This window comes from Falco rusticolus, chromosome 2 (genome assembly GCF_015220075.1).
Source record: "Falco rusticolus isolate bFalRus1 chromosome 2, bFalRus1.pri, whole genome shotgun sequence".
In the NCBI taxonomy this organism is placed as follows: domain Eukaryota; kingdom Metazoa; phylum Chordata; class Aves; order Falconiformes; family Falconidae; genus Falco; species Falco rusticolus.
Window position 1 is genome coordinate 91,495,010 of NC_051188.1, and position 20,711 is coordinate 91,515,720.

The 20,711-nt window shown below is 44.7% G+C and overlaps 1 protein-coding gene and 1 non-coding gene across 6 annotated transcripts in view; one reads left to right on the plus strand and one right to left on the minus strand.

The window, feature by feature from the left end:
• The window catches only part of PPEF1 (protein phosphatase with EF-hand domain 1), a 42,131-nt gene extending 26,138 nt beyond the window's left edge, over window positions 1-15,993 (minus strand). Inside the window, exons 1-4 of one of the 5 annotated variants that reach the window (XM_037377248.1) lie at window positions 15,767-15,993; window positions 15,465-15,557; window positions 14,421-14,539; window positions 4,494-4,693 (exon numbers count right to left, since the gene is read on the minus strand). In XM_037377248.1, the coding sequence (XP_037233145.1) occupies window positions 4,494-4,557 (64 nt within the window). In that variant the 5' untranslated portion in view covers window positions 4,558-4,693; window positions 14,421-14,539; window positions 15,465-15,557; window positions 15,767-15,993. Of the gene's footprint in view, window positions 1-4,493; window positions 4,694-10,112; window positions 10,555-14,420; window positions 14,540-15,464 lie in introns of those variants that run through there. The other 4 variants (XM_037377247.1, XM_037377250.1, XM_037377251.1 and 1 more) reach the window with 4 other exon arrangements.
• Window positions 15,994-16,148: 155 nt separating this feature from the next.
• TRNAV-UAC lies at window positions 16,149-16,221 on the plus strand. The gene has a single exon. It is a non-coding gene; the product is annotated as a tRNA-Val (tRNA).
• The last annotated feature ends 4,490 nt before the right edge of the window (window positions 16,222-20,711 follow it).

Below are 20,711 nucleotides of genomic sequence, written 5' to 3' on the forward strand. Positions count from 1 at the left end.
GAGTACACATGGAGGCAGTATAATCTACAATGAAAACACACATGCTGCCTTTGCAGAATTTTGCAGACAGATGACAAATTCAGTCCATTGTGCACAGTTGACATTAAGATGAAACTGCAAAAGTGAGACTGAAAAAGTGTTTTCTGATAATGAACACATGATGCTTTTACTGTTTCTGTCTTCACGGACAGATCCCAAACTAGCTGACTTGCTCAGGCCTACATTGTTAGAAACCTTCCCCATTTCATTGTCCTGAAGACAGTACTCATTTAAGAAGTCAGCCATGTTCAGCTGATGGGCAGTATGTGGGTTTTGGGAAGGCGAGGAAATGAAGAGCAGCAGTTTGGCCTACCAACAAAATGTATTTCTTTACCAAGCAGCAGTAAAAAGCTTCAGAATTCGCAAGCTGTAACATGAACACCATGTAATGACACAGTTTGTAATAGCTTCTTTTAACAGAAAGTTTTTGCCTGCACAGCTGTATCACCAAGCCAGAAAAATTCAAACCTTAGGATAAAATGTTAACTAATAGTACTGAAGGGCAGCATATGTTGCTTAAATAGACGTGCCAAAAGGCTAGCTTGGTGAACAAAGGAATGCTCGCCACAAGAATTCAGTGGGACATGCCAGAAGATAATTTTGGACTATGTGTTGAATACACATCCCACTCAGCACTTTATGAAGTTGTGTCTACTATTGTCTCAGTCTGGAGTACTGCTGGAAACATCATGGAAGGACAATCACCAAGACTGCAGCCTGGAGCAAAGGGCCTGCTGCCTACAGGACCCATTCATGCCACAAAAGGATCACATCCCCTTAGCTGCTCAGATAAAAGTTTATCAACCAGATCAACAACTGGTTGCACAAAGAGGTCCTAGAGTGGGCACTGTCCTGTGCAGGGAGCTCCTCACACCTTTATCAAGCAGTTAGTGCCACATGAACAGTGGCCACCAGTGAGAGCTATGCGGGAGGACAAGAGCTCCAGGAGCTGATGCCCACTTGATCCCTCACTACCATGCTGACAATCCCTCCTGCTACTCCTGCTACCCAAAGGGCAGCAGCTGTAAGGAGACGGGGTGTGAAACATGGGTGGCAGTAGCACTGCTAGCAGGAAGACAAGAGGGAGGAGTGAAAGCAGAAGGCTGGAGGGGCTGTGTTCAGCCTGAATTAACCATGAGCTTGGGAAAGGAGGAACAGGTAACCTCAGCAGTAACTTCTGCTGTTGAAGGGTGCTTATTCAGAAAAATCAACTAACTTTGAGAAAAGCATTCCTTGGTCACTTGTTAACGGGTTTTTTAAGGTCAGCTACAGAGGAATAAATGCACCTTTCAAATACTTAGGGCATATGTAAGTATGGATTTATCATCCAGGGGAGGACACCGTTTACTATACAAAATTGGAAAAAAATGCAGCTACTGCCTTGAAGATCGAGCAGCTGAAAAGATGGTAAATTCAAATCTAGTCATTTGCTTAAATTATGGTCAGAAGGGGACTCAGTATTAATGTGCTTAGCCCTACAGAGCACTAACAAGGGCAGTCAAGAGGCATTACATGCATCACTGCGTAATGGTGAGAGGAACATAAAGCACAGGGGTATTGCTTCCTATACCTGTCCCAATATAACCACATTGCCGCTACCATATTGCCTGGCAACAAAAAATAGAGTAAGGTATGAGACTGCTCTCAAGAGATGACAAGTTTACTCAAAGTTGAACACAAGTATTTGTCAGCTGGTTCCTTACCTTATTTTCCCTACCTCTTCTTCCCTATCTCTTTCCCCCTGTACTCTCAACAGGATACCAGTAAATAGACAGGGCCAGCAATGCCAAGCCTTTGCCTCCAGCCCTGCAGCTAACACCTCACTTTAAGAAGTTTCCTAAGGAACTCAATCCTGAATAGCTCAGCATAGGACACAGAAAAAAAGTCTTTACGCTTCTGATCTTGGGGGAACAAGCCAAAGCACCTGCAAGGCACCACTGTCAAAAGTACAAGGACCAAAGGGGTACACTGATCTTAGCTCCTGACACTCCCAAGAGCTAGAGCTCATTTCTGAGCAGATGAACAGAGGATCAGAAGCACAGAAACAAAACTGAGATGTTCCCCTGAATTCCAGAGTTTGACAATCACCACTGCACAGCACTGCAAATTCATGAAAAAGGAGGAAACGAAAACCAACACTAATGTCTTAACACAAATGTTTCTGTTTTATTACTGTTGCCAAAATGAACAGTTGATGCTGAAAAACAAAACAAGAAATAACAACCAACAAACAATTCATATTAATGTTTTTTCTCCCTGCAAAACAGCAAAGAAAAGCTCTGTATTAGAGGGACAACAGTTTATACTAGTCAGTTATTCTAGCTGATCACAAATACCAGGAATTTTGAGACTCGGACGAGTAGTACCCCCGAGCGAGAATGATTTTTTTCTTAAACTGACAGTTACACAGGTAAAGAAAAACCTTCATGGAAAAGTGATTTGAGTAATAAATGTATAACATTAAGGGAGCTTTTTCATTAAAATGCTTACAGGTGCCATAATAACACGTTGTTGGTATATTTTACCGTTAATAAGTATACAGTATAGTTAAAGTGGTAAAGTTTTCCAGTCCAGACAAAGCCATAATCAGTAAAGACTCCCATCCTACAGGTATCACATCCAACCTAGAAAAATCCTCCTGCCTGAAGGGTACGTAATCCTTATATGACTAAGAGCATCCTTCATACCCTACATAAACCCTGAAATCTCTCTTATTTTCTGTCCTTTCTAGAATTCACCACCACTACAGACCTGAAAATCTGACACACCATAGCAAGGCTGTCATCAGCTTTTCTGTTTAGAAGAGTACCTAAGGGGCAAAGCGCAGCCACCAGCACAGAAACTGAATTCCAGCATCAGAACCATTAAACTTCCCATTAAAGCCCCTCTGGGTTGCTTAATGGTCCTGAGCACTTAACACAGCACAGTTCCACTGGTATTACAAAAGACAGATATATATCGACCACTATGGTTAATGTTGCAAATCTAACAGAATATTTCCTGGTGTTTTTTTTTTTAATTGTACTTATTACAGTCCTGTTATTCTCAGGACTGAATCAGAATATGATTTTCACACTAGGCTAAACCGCATCTGTAAAAGAAATTAACAGCTGCAGAAGGTCCCCACATCAGCAAATACCTGATAAATTCATGTTATTAATGCATTAGAGGGACGTACAGCCTCAGGCTGCAGATGGAATTATGGTTCAACATCATTTGACTACTGCTGAAGTGCAGAAAGAACACCATCCAGCAACTGGAGAGGACAAAGCATTGTCAAACAAGCACACAAAATCATAAGCCAGCTTTGGAGTAGTGAAGCCTGGCTCCATGCCAATGTGTATTGATGACTGTAAGATGAGAAAGAGTACAACTCCTTGTGACGACTCCAAGCTTTTACACCCTCAGAAATATTCCCAACTAACTCATCGCTGAGGCCTTGCAAGGCACAAATATGCACAGCATGCAAACCCAAAAAGGATGGACTGCTTCCCAGTTACAGGTAGGTCTGTGACTCCAGATGTTTCCATTCTACTTTCACTGCTGTGACACAGCACTGATAGTGCTGTGACAGCCAAGTAGTGTACCTCAGCCAAGCTGAGGGCTACATTAAACCAGTCAGCTTGGATCCCTGCAGCCATGTAACTCCAGCTTCTTAGTCATGAGTTTCCTGTGACTTGTGTCCTGGTTGTTCAGTGAAATAATCTCCTAAGACTATGCACAGTGCTACAATAACATGGCTCTCGGCAGACCTGTAAATTGTGCTTTAATGACAAACCTTGAAAGAGAACACAAAGAGTCTGAACAAAGGTCTGAGCTAATCCTGGAATCCACCTGTCTGTGCAAAGCCCCGTGTGTTCACATCAGGGTGTGGTATGATTAAAAGCAGGGAGATGATGCATTAATTTTTTAATTGTATGTTTAACTAGGTACTGTAGAAACTTCCAACTGACAGCCCCGGTAACTGTCAGGGAGAATTTCAGGCCAGGCACTTGTATGGCAGAAAATTGATTCTGAGAGTCATTGTAGTAGCTCTGCTTTATTACAGTTGTTTCTTATTTGGGGTCACCCAGCAGCAGGGAAGAAACTGGGGCAGTTTGCCCAGGAATCTTGTGTTGTGAAAGGGCATAAGAAGTCCCCCTCAGTACCTTACCCCATATGTTTTAGCGGTGACAGAGCAAGCACAGACACATCTGAAATTTAGCTTCTGTCTCAGATGCTGTGAATCTTTTCCAACTCAATCTGTAGATGTTAGAGATTGTCTACAGTTGCCCTCTGACCGCAGCCAGCATCTAAAAGCTATGCACAGTCTTTTAAAAAGAGGACTATCAGAAAATATTTTTTTCTGAATAAGTATTTTGACACCAGGACTAGGGAGAAATATTAACTTGCAATCCTCTTCTGGTATTACAGAGAGAACAACCACTGACCCTGAAGACAAAGGCAGCACTCACCTTTCTCTGACCTTCTGTCAGCTACAGAACTGCTGCACCCCATGGTTCCAATGGTGCTGCCCATCAGTTTTAATTGCTGCTGATACGAAGCATGTTTCTGTCAGCTGTTTGCATTACACACTTTCCTGTCTGCTCCTTCTGTGATGAGGATTACACCCCTCGGGGCTCCTGGGCACCTCCTAGCACTCCCAACGAGCGGACTGGGGGAGAGGGAGAGGGGAGGAGGGGGAAAAAAAAAAAAAAAAAAAAGTGACAACACAGAATCGCACTTACCTACTGCTCATAACAAATTACTGTACAGCACATTCTACACAAACTGGACCTGATGAACCACACTAGGTTTCTTTTTCACATTTGATTACTATCAGCTTGCATTCAAGACATGAACTCAGTAATTAATACAGTTTACTCCTTATATGTTAGCTGAAAGTTAATGTGCACCAGTGATTTCTTAATCTGAAGCATAGCTATTTAAAGCCTTACTACCAGGGACAAGGGACTACAGAGGCATGTTACTCTTCATTCTTGTGATTTGAAAATCGGAACTGCAGAATTTTAAGGCCTTAAAATTACATCTGATACTACTGCTAAAAAAACCCCAAACCTCAGTCCTCCTAACACTATTGATTTGAAAAGGTGCCCTACCACCCCATTTATTACTTTAACCCACAGTGTCACCACCACCGCACTTACAAGGGGAAACAGCGCCATTGTAAATTGCTTTATTATCAGATTTCATTTAAATAAACCATCCAATTTCCTGTCGCATTTATACTGAAACATTCTAAAGAAACGATCGGGTTTCATTAAATAAATGAACAAAGTACATTTTGCAGTGTGGCCTTTTGGGTTTTTCTCCTGGCACTTGCTCAGCCCTTCACTCAATGGTATCATTCACTAATGCAACACACTTCCTAATCAACAAGTTTAAATGAATGCAATTCCCCTGAGATAGAAAATGGATTAATTTCTAAGTAACAAGAAAGTCACTGATGCTCTTAGAGAGACTGAACTTTGCTGTAGCTAAAGATTTCTTACATGATCACAGTGACCCCACTCTCTCCCTGTCTCCAGGGATACATGTTTCTCTCTAGCATGTCTGACAGCTACATTTTTACATTTGTTTTGTTTCATTGATATTCCTTTTCTTTTAACTTGAATTTTAAAACAAAGAAGAAACTCATTACCATATAATGAATGCTTAACTACTATTCTTTTCCTTTGGCTTTACTAGCAGAAGTAAAAATAACAGGATGATAAGAGAGAGAAAAACATAAATGCCTATTTTCAATTTCAATAGTTAGACTACATTTATTGTTGTGGGACTATTTGCAGGTTTAATATATTTATTATTTTGTATTAGATTATAACATGTCATGACATATTATATTAATAACATATGACTCTTTATACCTGTGGGGCTATTTTTCAGGGTCCCACAACACAAGGGTATCCTACACTTGAACTGGTTCTGTCTCCTTCTGAGTCAGTTTTTATTTCAGAAAAGAAGGATTTTAGGGTTTTTTCCCTACAATGGACTGCTTTTCTTCTCTCTGAAGGAGCTATCATGAAAACCAAAAAAGTGCTGTTACATTAATTTTGAGCCAATCCGTGGCTTTGGCAGCATCAAATACAGCACTGATATTGCCAATAGCTCAAATCAGTCTTCTCTCCAAACCATTGTTGTTCTCCTGAATAACATTTTTGCACTTGCCCTCTTTGGAAAATCTCAGGTTTTCATTGCTCCATCTCAAAACAGCCAGCCATGACTTGAATTGTGATCTGAAGACTAGTACCAAGAGCAAAATAGAGCTTACAATCTAAGTCCTGTTGTAGCAAGACTGTCTTCACCAAAGGGCACGTCAGTGTATGCCCAGCAACTGGGCAACAGGAGCCCCAAACAGAACCATCACACCTCTCAGGACTCCACCCAAGCCCTACCAAACAATGGAATAGCCCAAGAAAGGGTGATCTGAATCACTGTCACACCCTACTTTCAACAGCTTAAGCTTTTCTCCCAGTCATTCCCACTCTTCCTTCCACCTACCTCTAAATTCATGGACTTCTATCACCTCCTTGAGCAAAGAAATAAAAAAGAGACATAGGGACAGAAATTTTATAGTGATAGTAAATGAAACCTGAAACATACACTCAAAGCTTGGAGGAAAACTTGCACAAACATAGTCTATCGTTAACCTCTTAACAAAGCCAAATCTGGCATCAAAGAGCTGGTACAGGGGAATAATCATCACCTTCAGTCCCAAATATCTGCATCCTAAGCTGGACACAGTAAGCATCCAAGCTACTACCCTATTTCCTGATGGCTTCTTAAGCTGCTTCAGAGCCCTCCTGGCCACCAACCTGCATGTCCAGACTGCAGCATGCAGGGTCCCCACCCAGGCTCAGCAAATTCACTTTCTTCCCTTCTTGTAAGAATCATGAATGAGGGGAACAAGCCACTGCAGAAAGAGACAGTGCTACCCCATCCCCCCCACCCCCCTTCCCGGGCTCTTCATTGCTCCTGACTGAGCCGCTTCAAAGGAAGAAATCCCTTGCCTCCCCCTCCTTAGGTAGGTTTGTTCAAGCCAACTCCTGCTCCATGCCAAACCCTGCCTTCCTGGGCAAAGACATAAAAAAAATACTGGGCAAAGGCCATGAAGGCCTTCCAAAGGGAAGAAGGTTGAAAACCAAGCATTTAAAACATTAGAGTAATTTCTGTGAGTTATTTACCATGCAGTGTAGCAATGTCTGGTGAAGAATCATTTGTCATTACAAAACTTCCCCAAATGTTGGCTGATGAAATGGAAATCTGGGCGATTACCAAGGTACTGAAAAAGGCTTCAGAGAGCCAAGGTAGCTGGATGAGAATTTGGGACATAATGCTCTGTTAGCATTCTGGATACTATACCACTAATTCACCCTTAAGACAGAATCTGTCATGCCCACTAAAAAGCAGGCAGTAATTCAATCTCTACAAGCCAGTGACCTGTCCCATTTTCAGACATAACTCCAAGAAATTGCTACCTTTCAGTTCAACAAAAAGGCATTTTTGTGATGGACAGGCACTAAATACACAGCCCATCCACTGAAGCAAAATAAAATGTTATTCCAACCACGCCAATAGACGTGCATCAAGCTAAGTTGGAGTGGCATATGCTGCTCTTTTTCTGGATAGGAGTCACTGAAGGTTACACTGTAGCAAGTGCTCAGAAATTTGGGGTTCAGAACCTGAGCTGTCGAAAGCCTGATTTACAGAGATAATGAATCAGCACCATTTGATCTGGATATGATAGGTGCTGCCCAAAATCAATCATGCTTCCAGTTTGTCAGTCATGTAAAGACCAGGTTGCCTCAAGAATAATGGAAATCTTGTAAAGATTTATAGCTGATTTTTAATGAAATCAGCCTGAAGATCCTTTGGGAGGGAGCTATCCTTTCAAGCGTACCTTATCTTTTAAAATTAGATGAGCTGTGCTGCTGGCGGACAAGTGTAAGCTAGGTCAAGCCTGAGGATGTGGAAGCCATATGAATAAGAGCCACTAGGCTTTAACTTCTTATTCTTGCTTTGTCCCATTTGTTTCTTACCTTTGATAAGCAAAGAATGAAAGGCTCTTCCCTTTATTTTTGTTAATATGGGATTTCCACAATTATGCTACTTCCCCTACAAGTTGTTTCAACAGCTACCACCAGCAATGTGCCTTGTTTCCCTACTTGCTCCTTTCTCAAACATATTTGTGAACAGATAGTTATGATCTCCCATGACTTAGAAGGTACTCTCATGTCTTAGAAGGTACATGTGATTGGAGAGGTGATGAGATAGGGAGAGTTTTCTCCATAAGGATCAGGTGGATGGATGGGTGGATGCTTCCAATGCTATCTATTTTTTAATGTTCTGTGACTCACAGATTTCTTCCAAGAAAAAGTTGTTTTCCTTTGGAAACAAGGACTGAAGAGAACTGAGAGATCCTTTAACATGGGTTTGTGATGGATTTGCTGCTGTGCATTGCTGAGGGAACGAAGCAGGAAAGAGAAAAATACCCTAGAGAAGAGAGCCCAGACATTAAATCACAACACCTAGGTAGCACCTGTAGAGGGACAACTCTTTAAAACTGTCTTGTTGCCAGAGCTGGGATTGTCAAGGACAGGAATCTAGAGATGAGTTAAAAGTTTTCATTAGCTAAAAAGACCCACTCAGCAAAAAGCAGGATGAAGCAGCCACAGTCAACTAACAGAGTGAAAGAGAACCTAGCTATGGCACAAGAGCTGTAATTTTGACACCGACACTGAATTTGGTGTGCTAAGAGGCTGGCACGAGAACATCAAACACAGGCAAGGCAGTATGTATTTAGTTCTCTCTTATTTTACATCCATGGGACAAATTGATGCTTCTATCAAGTGACTTTCAGTGATTATATATATGTGAAAGAAAGAAATGAGAAAGCCTTTTTGTTTACAGATAATTTCTTCAGCCTGCTCAGAGAAGCAAGGCTAAGCTTAATATAGAACTGATGGAATAATTTCTAGCGATGGCTGTGTTGACAGATCTCAGTGTTTGGGCCAAGAATCAATACGGAATGGATGTAGTAATATACTGGAAAGCCAGCAATGCCTGAAAGAGAATAAGACAGACCAGCTCATTAAGGTGTACTCATATTCCTGACCCCAAAAATGCACTACAAAAAAAGAAATAAAAGCAAGAGCTACAAAGGTGTGAACTTGCAGAGGTTGTTTGAGCAATTGTTGAGTGCAGGAACTGCAGGCAAATCCAAAGAGAATCTGCAGAAAAATGATGGGAGAATGCCAGTTCATGCTATGTAAAATCAATAAAGGATACATTTAAACAAAACATTTGCACTTCTTTGTATGGAACATAAGCAAACAAAACAAGCAGCCTTATTTTTTGTGCAGCAAGACTTTGGGGAGAATGTTTTTTAAAAAGAGGGGAAATGGCATATACAAGTAGACAAATGGGGTGCAGATCACCTTGAAGTATAAGCAAAGCCATCATATCACTTTCCAGAAAGGTTAAATGCCTCTAGGGGGAGATTCCTATAGGAAGCAAGGAAAAAACTGAAAATCCTGACGGCAAGTTAGTTCTAGTAAACTGGATCCAACTGGAGCATAAAAGTTAACACCCATTGTAAGCAAAATCCGAATCATGCACTGTTCTGCAGTTAATGAGCAGAGTCTTAATGACATCCCATTCAATTCTCCTTACTTGAAGAGGGAAAGTGGTGAAAAAGCAAAGCTCCAGCATAAATATGTGTTGACTTCTGAGTCAGTTTAAAACTGAAAATCATGCTTCAGCTGAAATTCATGTTGGTTTTAATAAAGTTTAAGTTAAGCATCAGAACAAGGTTCAAAATTATTATAAAATACTTCTTCCTAAACAGAAAGCACATGAAATATTCTCAAAGCTATTTGACCTCATCTGTGCTCGGAAGTTCTGGATAACTGATCTAGTCCAGGTCAAAATTTATAGTTTGAAGCACACAGATTCTTCTATCATAAATAGTCCACATACAACCGTCATTCATTCCCTACACAGACTTAGGATGAAGTCAGTTTTCTCTTTAAGTGAGCTAAAATATATACATACACCCCACCCAAAGATATTACCTGTTTTTTTCTTTCTGCTTCAGCAATATCGGGATTTTTTCTACAAGAGTACCTTTAGAAGATTCTTTTGTTAAGAGAAAGCAGCCCCTTTTTGGAAGCAGAACTGCACAATGAGGGGCACAGCTCTGCGGAACAGGTGCTCCGATTCGCTCTGGGGCTCTGGAGCTCAGGAGCTGCAATGCACTTGCCCTCCACCTATTTATACAGCTTCCCGAGAGGAAATTTCTTGAGCGCTGCTCTTCAGAAACAGTCAGGGGAAAACACCGTATTCATTGTCCAGCCTGATGTGAAAGTTCATGGCTGCAGCCCTCCAGCTGCACTGTGTGCGTGCTGTTGAAGAGCTGGTTTGTCACCATGCATCCTGAATCTCAGGCAGAGAAAGGGATGGGCTGAAGTTATCTGCTTCGCATCTGGAGTCACATGATCTCTTTCAAGAGGAACGGTCTTTCTGCTGCGTTGAGGCAATGATCTGCATTTTAGCAGATCTAGCACAGCAGGAAAAAACCTAAGGGCTGTCTAGGTATTTGGTTATTGGATGTGATTGGCATGATTATGAAAGACCTTAAGGAAAGAAATACTGAATTTACCATGAGGCATTGTATCTGCACATTAGTGATATAGGTGTCCTCTGAAACACTCAGTCATACCCAGATAACGGGGCAAGTACAAAGCACTCAAATCTTGCGCTCAGAAGCACTGCATTAATGCCCGTACACTTTATTTCTTCATGTTCATGCACATGTTTCTCCTCTTAAACCGTGAATTCAGTGGACTCGGTTCATGCTTCAGCTCGTCTGCTCCTTGTGCAACCACTGGAAAGGGATGGGACAAGCCGAGAAGGCTGCAGCATTGCTCCCCTGTGCGGTCAGGAAGCCATGGTGCTGCATGCTTTGAAATCAAATCCTGACCCCTAGCAGCAGGGTCTGCACCTCTGCCCTGGCTCCTCACCCTGCTGACCACGAATTCTCAGTCACTGCACGGGTGCTTGGGGAAGGGCAGAGCCATCACACCGCAGGTGAGTTGTCACTGCCCACTGCTGGCACAACAGCCCCTGAGGAATCTGCCCCTTCTGGCAGTGTATCGATGGGGACACTGCGATATTGAACACATCCACCACAAACCGCTCAAAACCAGGAGGTGTCAGTAGAAGTATGGTATTGTAATATCACCGGTACAGTTTTGGGCCCAGTCTTCAACACCACTCATCCACATCCTCATCACACCAACTTTTCCCCCGGTCTGTCCTTCTGTCCCTCTCTGAAAGCTGGGGAGGGGCTGCTTGCTGCTGCGCGTAGTGATGGAACAGAGCACAGCAGTCACTTCTGTGCAGTCAGCATGGAGGCCTGTGGGTCCAAAGAGGACCATGGTTTATAAAGCACGCTGTGGTGGGAGAAAGCTTCACATGGATGGGCACAAGATGGGGGATCACTGTGCCCCTTGCCCTGCAGCCTCTCCACATAACGGAGTCCCACCAGGACTGGATAAAGAGCAAAAGATTTCTGAGAAAAGAGACAAACAAAGCAAGATCTTCTACCTCCTGCCCCTGCCCCAAAGTACTAATAATACTGTAATGTGATATTTTAAGGAAATTTTTGCCATCAGCCACCGCTGTGAAGGACAGAGTGATCCAATTGTCTTTTGGGACAGACAGACAGCTGCCCTTACCGTGACAGAACGGATACAGTTGTTAATATGCAAAAGATATTTAAAACGCCAAAACAGCAGAGCAGAAGGCACTGTGTGAATACACTGGTTTGATTGACTGAGCTAGTCCTTTGAGATTCTGGAGTCCCAGACACAAGCTTCCACTTTCAAAGCTGTTCCTCTCCTGTGAGACGAGATAGTAAGTGGAATACATACCAGGCAATTCTGCATGACCCAGAAGACTTTTGATGTTTGTTTTTCTGGCAGGGTGCACTTTCCCTGATCAGGGTTACAGTAGCTAATCATTTATGTATGATCACACTGTTCCGCCAAAATGCATGCAAGCAAAAATACGTCATAAACTCTTTCCACTGCACTCTGGGGATACACATTATTTATAAAACATTTACAGTACCTGATAAATGCATCTATATTGGCATTGACCAAGATCTCTGCACAATTAGAGGCTATAAGGTTTGTTCCAATGGCCAACAAATCCATCAGAAATATTTCATCCAAGATCACTGGGAGAGGGATCAAACCCTTGGCTGTTAGATTCTGTAGGACTTAAAGTCCCCACTGCATGTTTTCTTTTGTTATTCATGGTAGCTGTTCATCCTCTGTCTTAGTGGTCAGCCATGACTAAGCAACCTGATAAAGAGTCAGTCTTGCTGGACTGAGCCACCTCTCCAGTTACCTATGGGGATCACAGTAACATGCAACTTGAGGAAACACAAATGTGATTTCCAAATTAACCTTTCCTGTTCAAGTCCAAGGACATAGGCTGTACCAAACAAGACCATTCTCCTTCCTACAAAGGGCGAAGAGAACATACTAGTCCCACCAACAAGGTCACACATACTACTGCTTTTTTGTTCAGCAGTCATGTCACACACTTATGATACTGAGAAGGGTTTTAGCATTAAAAGCTGGAACAGAAAGTAGGCCAGAAATTCTGACAATATGTTGTTGAGCAGTCTAGCATGACAAGAAAAAAACCAGTTATGTTGCTAGTGCAGAAATTGGGACATCCCTTTACAAGAAGCCCTTTTCAATGTAAAAGCACATATTCTGTTTTCCAAATACTTTGGAAACATTAACCTCCTGACCAAGCCTCCATGCAGGCATTCGACATACATAATTCAAATTCTGCTTCAGGCTTATTTCTCAGAAACTCCCACTACAAAGTGATGTAACCATTATTTTTCAGAAAGACTGAAGATAACCATAGTCTAAGCGAATGTGCTCCTTCTGAGCCCTGAATATGGTTCCCCTCCTCTTACCCTACCAAGCTCAAAGAATTATTTTTATGTGACCCAATAAAGTATTTTAAAATACTAGCCAGGGGACAAGTCCCTGTCTGAGAGACTTGGCTGTCCAATCACAAACGGAAAGATTAAAAGGAATAGAAGAAATGAAGAAAGAAAGAAATTCCAGAACAATTTTAAACTGTGTCTCAGTCAGTGAAACGACAGAAATCTGTTCTCACAATCAGAAGGAGTAGGTTAATTTGGGTGAATGAACAGGAAAAGAAATCTCTCCCCCCCTGCCCCCCCCAATTCTGGGTGAGATGATGAATAAAAGACATCAAAACACACAAAATCAGAAATGTGAAAGAAAGGCAGATGTAGGGCTTCCAGACTCCTGAAGGCCAAGAAACTAGACCAGAACTCTATGAAAGCATCAGGATACCTTCTGTAAAAATTAGAACAATTCTTTTAAGAAAGGAGAATTTCCCAAATTATTAGTTGAATGCAGATTATTCTGGGAAGCAATGACTAATAACCTAATTTGTACAATTCTACCTCCCTCACGTTAGCTTCAGCCTCCACTTAGACCTATAGAGATGACAGCTATCTACAGCACTCAGGTTTTGCCAAATCTTAGTAAAGCAACATAAGGAAAAATAAATGGGTTCAAGAATTTCCTAATGACAGCTTGGTCTGCATTTTGTTGGTCTCGTGAACCATAAGCTGCACAGAGAGTGCAAAACCTACATTCTGAAGCCTCAAGCCTACCAGATTGTCTCTTCCTAAAAGATGCCTCTGGGTTAAAGCAGGATCTCCAGGTCAGCAGAGTACACAGATTTGACTCATACACTAATGGATCACTATGTAAAAGGATTTAAATTTTTTAATTGGTTTTTTTTTTAAGACTGGGACCTGTCAACAAAGTGAAGCCATCACATACATGGTGGAGGGTCAGCAAAGTCTATAGAAACAAATTTCTTCACCTCCATATTAATCTTGTCCTTATGAAATTGCTTCTAATGACAAAAAGACAGAATTGCTACCTTGTAATGGTAAATCATCTGCTGCTTCAGCAAAAATATTAGTTTCAAAATTCACGGCAACTACAATATTTAGCTACAAAAAATACAGTTTTGCCCACAGGCACCACGTGCTTCTGAAAATTCATAAACCTACCTTTATATTTCGAATAAGAGTTTCTGTTCGTAACTTTTAATCACAGCCCTATAAACACTGTACAGGTGCCTTAATTTGTACTTCTAGAAGCCACTCCCTTTGGGATGTGAAGATTTAGTATGGTGGGGACTGAGGTAAAATTAATAGTGCAAAACCCCAGGTAAAACATAATAGAGGAAATAAGGCAATTATTGTGTGGTATAACAGAAGACAAAGAAGTCCCTGAATGAATGAATACCTGATGCAGATGGGCACAGAACTGCACAGAAACAGCCACGCTACTCTGCATCCTCACCAAGAGCCATCTTCTGCAGCAGATGCACCGTGAATCCACAACCTGAGTAATCTTGGATATTGCTGGATGGAAGTAGGGGGTTAGCAGACAGTACTCCATCAGCTTCCCTTTAGTAAAGACACGCTTACGCACACTCAAGGCCTTCTCATGCTGCTTGTAACAAAACACTTTCCCCTCCCCCCTCCCCCCCAAAAAATCCAGTTGCAAAGGGGTGTCATTCACAACCCCCACGGACCGGGCGGCGCAGCACCAAACGCCTCGGCCCGGGGCCCTGCGGTGAGTCGGTGAGCGCGGGGCGCCCCCTGCTGGCGGCGCCGCACCGGCAGCTGCCCCGCTCCGAGCAGCCCAGCGCAGCCCAGCGCAGCCCAGCGCAGCCCAGCGCAGCCCAGCCCCGCTGCCACCCCAACCGCCCCGATCCCGCCGTGCAGGCCCACACAGGCTTTACGTGCTACGCGACGAGATGCAGCAGCGTTGTGGGGGAGGGTCTGCTTTCGGGGCCTCTGCCAGGCTTGTAAAGGAAGGTCCTCGATGCTCTCAAGGTGGATTTTAGAAAGCATATGGTTTCGCTTTCACACCTCGTTCTAGAAACACTGATTGGTGTGTCCCATGCTGTGTCTGAAGGGATAAACCACAACTTTTGCAGATCCATTAGGCACCACACACCTTCCTCAAGGGCTTTACAGAGTCACTGACAAACTTCAGGCTCTGCCACCTTAGTACATTATTTTAGACACTGTCTCCTGCGCTGAGGAAATGATGTACACCTTCTTCCTGCAGCTGAAAAGAGAGGTGAAACACCCCACAGTAAGCAGCAGAGCACCTTCCCATGAGTGATTTACACAAAATCCATGCAGCCAGGTTCCCCTGAAGGAGTGGGGGTGTTGCTACACCTCTCACGGGGCTCAGCCTGCCTTTCCCATGCTCTGGGCCACCTGCCAGGTACCGAGATGTAACGCACCAACCCAGCGACCTCTGTTCTCCACTTACCTGGGAGAACCGAGCAGCCGAGCAGATTGCAGGAAGGCTTGCCAGCTGTTTCCAAAGTCAGGGTTGGAGGCAATGAGGTTAGGAGCGCATAGGCTGAAAGCAGAGATGTACCAAACACGTGCAGGGGAGGGGAGTGCTCAGGGTCCCCGCTGCAGCCGGCATAAGGCCATAACGGGGCCCTGCCCCTCAGGCTGTTACCGGCCTCCCTGGGCCCAGCCTGGCGGGGAGGGCCGGGCCCCAGGCTGCGGGCTGGCAGGCCTCACACGCAGGGGCAGCCTGCAGCGCTCCCACAGACACCTTACCTCTGCTTTCCGATGCCATGAGCCCTATTAAAGTGATTTACTCCCTTCAGTGCTCCTCTGCAGCTATCCGAGGGGCAGAAAACGCGTTAAGATATTTGTTAATCACTACACTTTTAATTAACTAGCAATTAAAAAAAAAAAAAAAAAGACAAGGAAAAGCCCAGGGGCTGCTGCTGCAGAGAGCTGGCCCGCCCCGCCCTCAGAAGCTGTTCCCCACAGCCCAACGGCTCGCCGCGTGCCCAACGGCTGCCCGCCGACGCGGGTGTGTGTGGGGGGCAACGCACGACACCACCCCCTGTCACGCACCGCATCCGCGTCGGCAGGGGAAGCGCGCCAGCGTCTTATCGATAGGGGCACTGCTGCGGCGCTGAGTTGGCGTGGCGGTTCCATAGTGTAGTGGTTATCACGTCTGCTTTACACGCAGAAGGTCCTGGGTTCGAGCCCCAGTGGAACCATCGCCAGCTCTCTATTTTGTACTTTTGCTTACTTTTTTTATCATTTCCGTTGAAGCGATGAGTCTCTGGTTTTTTCCTGCCCAAGACGGACAACCTCATAACTGCAAAGAAAGTGGGGTCCTGCCTCTGGCAGAGGGGGTGCAGTGTGTGGCAGAGGAAACAGGAAGGCCCTTCAAGCAGGAAACCCTGGCCCAGCAGGGTCATTTCCACAGGCGCTGTGCAATCATGTGTTTCTAAGGGTATGAACATAATTTAGACAATGTTGCTGCAGTGCTTGCTTTTATCCCCTAAAAAGCTCTGTTTGCTGCAACAACATCAACCAAAATGCACAGAGACCCAGCACCCTGAGGTGCTGAAGCAGCCCGCGCTCTCACCACCCACCTGCCTGGCACAGCGCCATTTTGTGGTGGCTCGTAGCCCCCATGCCCCTGGTGTGGGGGGGCAGCCTGGAGTGGCGCAGGGGCTGTGGACCTCTGCGCCGAGGCCTTGCTGAGCTATGCGGTGCCCAGGTGGGGGAACGGGTGGCTGGAAGCCTAGTAAAGGAGTGTCACCCCTCCTTGTAAGCCTGTTTGATCTACGGGCCGTCAGGGGCCATTTTGTACCGTCCCCTGAGCCCCTTCTCACTGGTGCAGGTTAGGCCCAGGCTGGCTGCTGCAGGAAGGCGCAGGCAGGGCTGCTCCCTGCCGCAGGTCAGAGGCTCCATCCTCAGGGGTGCTGAGCACCCACCCGCAAGGGGAGCTTTTCCCTGCCAGCGCAGGCGGGGGATCCCCACCTTGCTGTGGTCCCTTGGCTGGGTAGCTAAGGAGACTGCAGAGACCAGAGGCAGCCGTGGCAGCAGCAGTGTGCCTCCTCCACGCAGTGCCAAGGGCATGGGAGTGCCTGTGCAGCGGTGGCGGAAGCTGCAGCCCAACGCACCCCCGAGAAGACATCTCACCAGCGCAGACTGGAGCACTGTTACCTTCACCTCGGTGTTCGGAGAAGTGTTTGAGTGCTGGGAGAAGGCCAGCACTTTTCACAGCACATACCTAGCAAGCACAGTTAATGCCGTCCTTGTTTTCCCCTGTACTTGATTAACTGAGAAAGAAAGAGCCATCTCAGCCTGACTTGGAGCAGTTTAACTTTTGAATTATAACATGTTGTCTTATTTTGCACGTGCAAGCCTTTGGAAAAGGATAACCTCTGGGCATGGATGCTGCTATGGCATCTGTGCGTGGGAGCCCTAATGAGTGCTGGGGCTAAGGTGCCTCTGCAGGAGGAGGAGGGGATCCCTTAGCTCCGCTGAGCTGCAGTTTGCTCTTGAATATCTTTGCAGGATCAGAGCGGGAGGGTGTGATTTACCTGTCTTAAAGATGAAAGAGAAAAATGGGCTTAACTTACTTTAATCAGGGTCTCATTAAGAAACTTACTTTAATCATCATCTTACAAAAACTATTAGCCTTTGTCAGTGCTTTCTCTTACTAAAGAAACACTCTGGGGTATGAACAAGATGTAGTTAGAGATTGCAGTGCAATGGAAGGATAGAGCCAGGTTGAAAATCTCTTTTGAGTAGAAAGCACCCATACATCACACAGTGAGACCCAGCAGGATAAGGCCATAACATTAAGCACTGTAACAACATTAAGGGCTTGTGTGTCCTGCAGCCTGAAAGGGCAGATGTGCTCAGGTCTGGCTTTCTTCTGCTCAGCTTCATTAGCAGCATGTACGCAGCCCGTGGAGGGTGAAGCCAAAGCAATCCCGCCTCATGGGTAAACTGTTTTCTACAGATGCACTGCTTTCAGCATACAGGCTCAAAGCTGAATCAGCTGTAGGTAGACTTCTCCTATGCAAGCCTACATTGTAGGTACTCCCCTACTTCTAATAGAGATGGTGATCCTATGGTGCCTACTTTGCCAACAACAGCCACAGCTCCCCCGGGTGCATGTGTTAACAGGGATGGGCTTGATCCTGGTGGCCAGTACCAGGTAACTATCTGCACGGTGTTTTCTTACATTTAGGAAAATCTCATTTTCAGAAGAGGACTTAAGCTTACACTTCAGACTTATGGAAAGAATATTTTATTTCAAGAGCCAGATCTTCAGCATGTGTAGACCATCATAGCTCCAACCATTTCAAGGGGATCCAGCTCCTGATAGTTTGACTCAAGCTCTGAAAGCATTGATAGTCTTGGTTTCTCAGCACGTCAGTATCCTGCTTCTGAGACATGCTTATGGTTCACATGTACATGTATAATCGTGAATTTTGTACGTTCCCTAACTGCTAAAACCAAAGCGTGCCATTCACACATTTGTGCTGAGACATCGCATGTCATGTGCGTTTGGCTCCCAGACACATGAAATCTGTGTGTGCCACTCTGATTTAGCTGTCTGGCACTCTGTGAGAAACACTAAATTGCTACGTGCAGTTGCACTTCTGTCTCACAGATTAGTGCTTTTGCCTCCTCCTTCCCCTCTGAGGACACACGCACATGCTGCCAGTCGGTCAAGTGCCAGGGAGGGCTCCGTGCTTATGTATGTGTTTTGGGAGCTCATGGATGCACAGCTCTGCCTTGCTCAGAAGCAGATTAATTTCTTATAAGGAGAAAGCTACAGACAGAAAGTATTAAGTCTGCATAAGATGCTGTCATGGGGCTTCTCAAACAGTGCTGACCTATATGTATATCGGTTAACAAAGGAAGGCCAAAGTACAGACTGGAGCACTGGCCTCTGGTCATCTATGCTGTTTAATTCTTCACAAACTCCTGGCAAAATTGTGGTTCGGGCCATCTAAGCCAGCTGAGGAAGGACATGTGCCAGGGAACATCCTCAGCAGGGTGCCAAACAGCCTTCACTCAGCTTTGTTCCCCCTTCTGCCATCCCAGGGGCTTAGCACCCTTACGTACCTTTTTGCCTTCACATCACACCCTTGGAAACACAAGCTCTATTCTCAGTTTTATGGGCTAAGAGCATCCCAATGATGCAGCATGGTCTTTGTGTTATTTCCCACAGTCTGGGAGAAGAAAAAACACCAAGAGGGCCATGAAAACACACCAAAATGTCTTCAGGCCAATGGAACACGAGCTGAACCTGGAGAAGATGTGTGGCCGAAAGGGTGAACCTGCCCAGGCAGTTCCTGCCTGTAGCAGTGTGGATGTGACCAATCTGTCCTACTTTGGACCATTTTGTACCAGTCACAATTTTGTTCCATAATCAATGCTAGGGTAATTTTTATCCTTGTTAAAATTTTATTTTTATTTTAAGGGCAAATGTAGCCCTTTCTGGTGCTGTATTGTGTACTGGTTTAAAAATGTTTTCTGTCTTCTGTACCTGAAAGTATTTGTGTGCTTGCTAGGAACTAGCTGTGTGATTCATTTAGCAATGTCTGCAGTGGCAGCACAGTTTTGCTGTTTACAGTTATTAAAATGAAGGACCATCGACACCAATAGACACAGTGGGTCTGAACTGCATAGTATTTATACAGAGACTTTGATTTTAAGGCTCTTCTACTTTTTTGAATGCTACTGGCACATTTTTAAGCAAAGTCTTCCCTTTTTTCTGTGGGGAGGGGATTTTATAACTGGGGAGCCACCAGTCTTGAGAGAGTCCCTTTGGATGAAATGTCCTTTGATAACAGCTGCACTATTTATGAGCATGATCCCTGAGATATTGCATTTCCTACATAAAATCAAGACCTATTTGAAAGGTGGAGTTGACCATAAACCAAGCTTATTTTAAACTGCTTGGGGTGATGGGAGAGAACTTAGTTTCACTTTTTACAAATATGGCAGGTGATTTCTTACTGTTTTGGACAGCTCTGCCTCCCAGTGACCTGTGCCTATGAGACCATATGGTGAGAGGCTGAAGCCCTGGTCTGGTTTTCCAAGAGATATGTGGATGAAGGTATTTAGGGATTTTTAAGCTGGGATTTTCAGGCCCATGGGATTTAGATACCAAGTGCTCATCAATGCAGAGAGGGAATAGATATCCGAGTGTCTTCAGCAGCTCTGGAAGTCTGTGGCTCTGTGGCAGCCCATTTTGGACCGGTCAGCAAAGAGAGGGAGAGAGCGAGCATTGCCCAGATACTACAAAGAGCCTGGAGTAAAGATGCTGCACTGCAGCAGATGCCCAGAGGCTGCCCTGGTACCCTCAATGAGGCTTACGTTTGTTCACCCCCTGGCTGGACCTTCTGGTGGGTCTTGCTGCCCCAAGAGGGGTGCTGCATATGAGTGTGAGGCCTCTGAGAAAAAAACAGGAGCATCCTCCTCCCCTTAGGAAAATTGCTCCTTTCCTAGTGCCTAGGATGAGCCACGCTGCTTGCTCGTCCTGCCATGCATTGACACTCCCCAGTGTTTGTGGTGAGCTGGCCCAGGTCCACGAAGCAGGATGGCCATGTCCATGAAGGGATATCTGCCTGCAATAACCTGCCTCTCCCCCAGGGTAGATTAAAATGGGAAAAGTGTTGTGTTGAGAAGGTTTTAAACTGCTCGAGGCTGAGCAAAGCATTGAGCCTCCTTG